Source organism: Bubalus bubalis, chromosome 11, assembly GCF_019923935.1.
Source record: "Bubalus bubalis isolate 160015118507 breed Murrah chromosome 11, NDDB_SH_1, whole genome shotgun sequence".
Taxonomy (NCBI): Eukaryota; Metazoa; Chordata; class Mammalia; order Artiodactyla; family Bovidae; genus Bubalus; species Bubalus bubalis.
Window position 1 is genome coordinate 24,010,610 of NC_059167.1, and position 6,000 is coordinate 24,016,609.

The 6,000-nt window shown below is 54.7% G+C and overlaps 1 protein-coding gene across 18 annotated transcripts in view; it reads left to right on the top strand.

Moving 5' to 3' along the window:
* The window catches only part of TMEM229B (transmembrane protein 229B), a 42,346-nt gene extending 36,750 nt beyond the window's left edge, over positions 1–5,596 (top strand). For all 18 annotated transcript variants that reach the window (XM_025295313.3, XM_025295325.3, XM_025295314.3 and 15 more), the window contains one exon: positions 1,752–5,596. In XM_025295313.3, coding sequence (XP_025151098.1) covers positions 1,767–2,270 — 504 coding nt within the window. In that variant the 5' untranslated portion in view covers positions 1,752–1,766 and the 3' untranslated portion in view covers positions 2,271–5,596. The remainder of the gene's footprint in view (positions 1–1,751) is intronic.
* Positions 5,597–6,000: the final 404 nt, after the last annotated feature.

Here is a 6,000-nt window from a genome sequence, read left to right on the forward strand (position 1 = left end):
CCATAAACTCTCTCATCCCACCCTCCATAAAAACTGCACGTCATTTAGAGATGCCTTTTCAGGGGAGGTCTGCACCAAGGCTTCAGGCCAGAGGACTGGGAGGTAGTTGCTGCCCTCGAGGAGTATACAGGCTGGTGGGATCAAGAGGGCATGTGCCTCAAAATAGTAAATTGGGGTAGCATTGAATAAAGGACCAAATGAGTGGTCCACACAGTCTCCAGCGCAGGGCCAGGCCAGTCTTTGGGGAAATGTGATGGGGCCTTGAAGATCAGTGGGGTTTAAAAGAGAGGAACGGAAGGGAATAAGAAGTAGAAAGGAGGACTCTCTCCTCTGTCAGCCCACTGGTTTCCTTTCAACAAACTAAACATCAAAACCCCACTTAACAGAGCACTTAAAGACAAATGAGACCACAACAAGCCACCACTTCACACTCATTAGAACGGCCATCATCACAAAACCAGAAACTAGCAAGTGCTGGCAGGGATATGAAGAAATTGGAACTCTTGTGCATTGCTGGTGGGAATGTAATATAGTAAGTATAGCTGTTGTGGAAAAGAGAAAATGAAAATAAAATTGCCATATGATCCAGCAAGTCTACTTCTGGGTGTGTACCCAAAAGAATTGAAAGCAGAGACTGGAATACATATTTGTACACTCATGTTCAGAGCAGCAGGCTTCCCCGGTGGCTCAGCCTGCAATGCCGGAGATCTGGGTTCTACCTCTGAGTTGGGAAGATCTCCTGGGGGAGGGCATGGCAACCCACTCCAGGATTCTTGTCTGGAGAATCCCCATGGACAGCGGAGCCTGGCAGCTTGTAACCCATGGGGTTGCAAAGAGCCGGACACGACTGAGTGACTAAGTACAGTTCAGAGCAGCATTATTCACAGTAACCAAAAACACCCATTAATGGATGAATTGATTAAAAATATATATCTAGATGGATCAGCATCGAATATTATTTAGCCTTAAAAAGGGAAGGAAATTCTGACCCATACCACAACATGGATGAGCCATGAAGATGTTCTGCTCGGTGAAATAAGCCAGTCACAATAGGACAGATATTGTAGGATTCCATTTAAATTATAAGATACCTACGGAAGTCAAATTCCTAAAGACAAAGTAGAACAGTGGTTGCATGGACTGGGGAGGGGGTGGAAGTCCGCGTTTAATGAGTGTGCCGTTTCAGTCTGGAATGGGGGAAATGTTTTGGAGACAACTGGTGGTGAAGTCCACTCAGTGTACACTTAACACAAGGTAAAGTGGTAACTTTTATATGTTCACACACACACCCAAACGTTACTGGCTCCTTAGATCTCAGAAACATGATGTGGAGATGTTTGAGAAGTGAAGGAAGAGATGGGAACCCCAGTGGCAAAAGATGAGCAAGTAGCTTGAAAGTGAGGGTGATTCTGGGCCAGGATAGCCGCAACTTTCACTGACCACGAATAAATCCTAAGAAGTTAAGATGGGGAGTGTGCTAGCCACCTCCCTCTGAGTAGCACTTGAGGAGAGTTGGCTCAGAGGAAGCCAGTCGGGGCTGTTTGTATTCTTTTATTTCTCCTGCCTCCCTGGCTCAGGTAAGGAATATGAACTGAAGTAAGGGACAAGGTACAGGCTTAGGAATACGATGGCTGACTAAAGAGAAAGGCAGAAGCAGGCTTGAAATCCCTCCGGCTGGCCACGGCAGACCCTTGGGCCGGGCGGCGCAGCCCCTCCGCGCCTCCCTCACCTGTGTGTCCTTTGGTCCCCAGCGGCCAGTCGGCACCATGGCTTCCGCCGAGCCCCTGACGGCGCTGTCCCGCTGGTACCTGTACGCCATCCATGGCTACTTCTGCGAGGTGATGTTCACGGCGGCCTGGGAGTTCGTGGTGAACTTTAACTGGAAGTTCCCGGGGGTCACGAGCGTGTGGGCGCTCTTCATCTACGGCACGTCCATCCTCATCGTGGAGCGCATGTACCTGCGCCTGCGTGGCCGCTGCCCGCTGCTGGTGCGCTGCCTCATCTACACGCTCTGGACCTACCTGTGGGAGTTCACCACCGGCTTCATCCTGCGCCAGTTCAACGCCTGCCCCTGGGACTACTCCCAGTTCGACTTTGACTTCATGGGCCTCATCACCCTGGAGTACGCTGTGCCCTGGTTCTGCGGGGCCCTCATCGTGGAGCAGTTCGTCATCCGCAACACCCTCCGCCTCCGCTTCGACAAGGATGCCGAGCCCGGGGAGCCCAGCGGGGCCCTGGCCCTGGCCAATGGCCACGTCAAGACTGACTGAGTTGGGGTGAGGGGGGGGGAGCTGCTGGGTTGGGGCCCCCGGGGGCTCTCATGGACCCTGTGGACAAGGGTACCAAGCTGGTGGGGTTGCCCCCTCTGTACAGCACAAGCCCCGCCCAGTGGGGGAGCACACGGAGTACCCCGGGACCCTCCGCTGTGGGCGGGGTTGGAGGCATGGTCAGGTGTTGGGGGCGGCAAAGGAACCTGGGGTAGAGTGCGTGGATCTCAGCCCAGCTCAGGGGCCGGAGGCGGGAGGCCTGTGGTTACGCAGCGACTGGATTTATGTGGGTGACTTTGGAGGCAGCAGGCCCTGTCTTGGCGAAGGTACTCTGAGAAGGGGGCAGAAGGTTGGAGGCAAGGCCTGCAGGCTGTCGGCGAGTGCAGCCGCCGCCGCCTCCCTCCCTCTCACCTGGTTTAGTTGGGCTTGGGCTGGTTCCATTAGGCAATATTCAGGTGCTTGCTTGCAACCAATACCTCCCCCCAAGGCCTATTGAGCTGCAGCCTAAGAAGAGACTGGGCAGCTAGGAGGCTGCTGGGCAGGACTGCTGGTCTGCAAGGGCTGGGAGGCCTTCCCTTGGTTCCTTTCCCCTCCCCCAGGGCCCCACGCTGCTCCCTTGGCCTTCTGGGGCTCTCCCCTGGTGCTGGATTCCCACCAACCTTGGGCTTTGGGAGGTTTCAATCCCTGTGTGTTTGGTGGCGTTTCCCCCTTTTCTCTTATTTTCAGAGCCTTTACCACTAGCAGCCCCCTGTATCCATGTCAACCACCCCACCTGTCCCCACCCCCATCTCCCTAGCCAACACAACAGCTGCCAGAGATAGAGCCCTGAGCAGATCCGTCCCACCCTCTTGCAGCCTTCCCTTCCCTATTGCCACTGGCCTGATCCCTGGGAAGTTCCTTGTTATGGCTCCCCTCCCCCTTATCTGGGGGACAGTGGCAGGGCCCCTGGTGCTCACCTCCCTGCAGTGGCTAAAAACTGAATGACACCCCCAACGCAGAGTCAGGCTAAGATGTGCCCCACGGATCCACAATGGGGACCGAGAGACAAATCAGTTGCAGGGGGAGGGGGAGGTGGGCAGTAAAGGCACCCGGCTGGTTTATTTTCAAAACAGCTAGGGACAGTCCAGCTTTCCAGAGGGTGGAGGAGCAGGTATCCAGTGCTGAAGAGTCATGGAGACTGAGTAAGGGAGGAAAAGGGGACTTTTCAGCGTTGGCAACGGCAGCCCACTCCAGTATCCTTGCCTGGAGAATCCCACAGACAGATGAACCTGGCAGGCTATAGTTCGTGGGGTCGCAGAGTCGGACACGACTGATCGACTAACACTTTGACTTTGGGAGGGTCCTCAAAGCATCCGTAGCAGGAATGAGTTAGTTCTGGTTCTGCCATAGCCCCAGCCCTGCAGCAAAACCTCCTTAGATCTATCGTCTCCTTCCCCCTCCCGGAGAGAGGAGCCCACGAGCTTGCTCCTTAAACAGGATTAAGCCCGCCATGCTCACGGGCGTTGTCACCTCAGTTGCCCCACCTTCCCCACTGACAGGTCCATTGCTGGCAGTGGACAGAGAGATCCTAACTCCAGCCCACTTCCAGCTCTGCCGCCTCCCCCAGGGGAGGGCTCCAGCGAACGCAGCCTATCCTGCGGAACGCGGTCTCTTCTTGACCATCCTAGGACTCTTAGGTAGAAATTAGCCTTTCCCTTTTTATAGAACATTAAAAGTGGTAATACCACCTGTGGAGAGAAGTTCCTCTTCTTGCTGTACTACTCCAGGTATACTGTGCAGACAGTACCAGCCAGGGTGCAAGCCGGGGTGTGGGTGCTGGGGGTGGGTAGTGTGGTGTCCTGAATTGGGAGAAAGGCTGAGAGACTCTGCCTTTGGCAGGGTTGTGTTCTGCAGTGACCCTGTCCAGGACAGGATAAAGGGTGATCCCCAGTTTCTCTGTCCTGGGCAGGCTCCTTAAGTCCAAGCACGACCTACATTCTGCAGGGATTAACCCTCCCTTTGATTTTATGTGGCTCCAGGTGCAGGGCTTTGGGGCTCCCAGGGACTCAACTTTCCAGTGGGGGCCAATTGCTTTCCATCTACTATTGGAGGGTATTCCAGAGGAAGAGTATTGCCTGGTCCCCCATTCCGTAGTCATCTGCTACGACGGCCCTGTAGTCGTTCTGCCCTGTAGTCATCTCCTTGGTCTTTTCCCCTTGCTCCATGCTATCTCGGTCTCCTGGACCCCCACCCCTGACCTGTCCAAGCCCCCTAGTGGGCCCTTAGACCACACCACTCACCTTTTGTTCTTTCCTCCAGGATGGAAATCTGGTGGTCAGCTTGTTGATGTCTCCCAGCCCAAGGCCTCTGTGATTCTCTCCCAGAGCCAGCCCTTGGATGGCCCACCGGGTCTGTCTGCTCCAGAAGGTTGCCCTGCACATGCTCCCTGGTACCGTCTCTCTTGGCCCTATAAACTCCCAAGTACGAAAGGTCCCCGAGTAAACCTGCCTGCCTGGCAGCATGCAGAGCACTATGCTTCTGCTTCATCCAGGTGCCCCAAGGCTCCTGTTCTCTCTCACATTCACTCCAGGTGACCGGGATCTGCAGGCTCAGAGCTCACCAGAGGTCAACCAGACCTCAACTCTTGCTTTTTTTTGGGTATCTTCAGGGCCCCAATCCATTAGTGCCCAAGGACTCAAAAGTTTGGAGTAATCCAGCCCTGCAAAGCAGGAGAGAATCTACTCACTCTTCATGAACCTCTGATGTCCTGGGCCTCTCCCCACTGGCCATGGCAGCATCTCTGAGTCACAGGTCGCCATGTGCTGCCCTGCATGGTTGAATCGCTTCCAACATCTGCTAGGCATCCTGTCCCTTGTGCCATGTCCCCTCTGATGTGCCAGTGAGTCACAATGGCCTATGCTTATTCACAGCAATAATACCTAGGGGGTGCCCGCGAAGTCCTTTTGTCCTGGTCCCTCGCCTTCTGCATGGGTCTCCTGGGGAGGCAGCCATTGAGTGGATGAGGTCATGAGAACCTGTATTTATGAAACTCTGGGCTATGCAGACATCGTCAAGGGGATGCAGAAAAATAGGAGGCCTAGGCCTGGGAGAGTTATGCCTCAGGCAAGGAAAGCAGCTTCCACTCCAAGGCTGCCTCAGGCCTGGAGGACCTGCAGGTCCCTGCTCTGCAAAAGGGCCTTTCATGGGTGGGACTGTCTCCCAGCTATGGCAGCTCTTCCAAAGGACACACGACTGGTTTGTGCGCCCATTGCCTGCTCTGTCTCCATTGGTCTCGTTGTCTCTTTCTTTTCACATTCGTGCAGATAAAATATACTGGTGTTTGTGTTCCACGACTGACTCTGGCCCATCTCTGTTTCTTATATTTTGGAGCCCCGTCCCTAGGGGCTGCTGGCCCTGCACACACTGGCGTCACACTGTCCTGAAGCATGCTGGACAGGGCCGTGCTGTAGGAAGGGCAGATGGCCCTCTCTACCAGTCTTATCCACAATCTCTGTGCTGACCTGCTCTGGTAACCTGAATTCTCCACCCAGCCCCTCCCACTTCCCATCACAGTCTGGTCAGTCCTGACTTTGGACCCAGACTGCCAGGCAGATGGAGCCGCTCAGGCAGTATCCAGGTTGGCTGTAAGTTACTGCCCATGAGATGAGCTCCTCTCAAAATGCCAGCCATAACCTGCCATGTCTCATGGGGCAGGAGGGCCCATGGAGAGAGTCTGAGGGTACCCCAAAGAGCT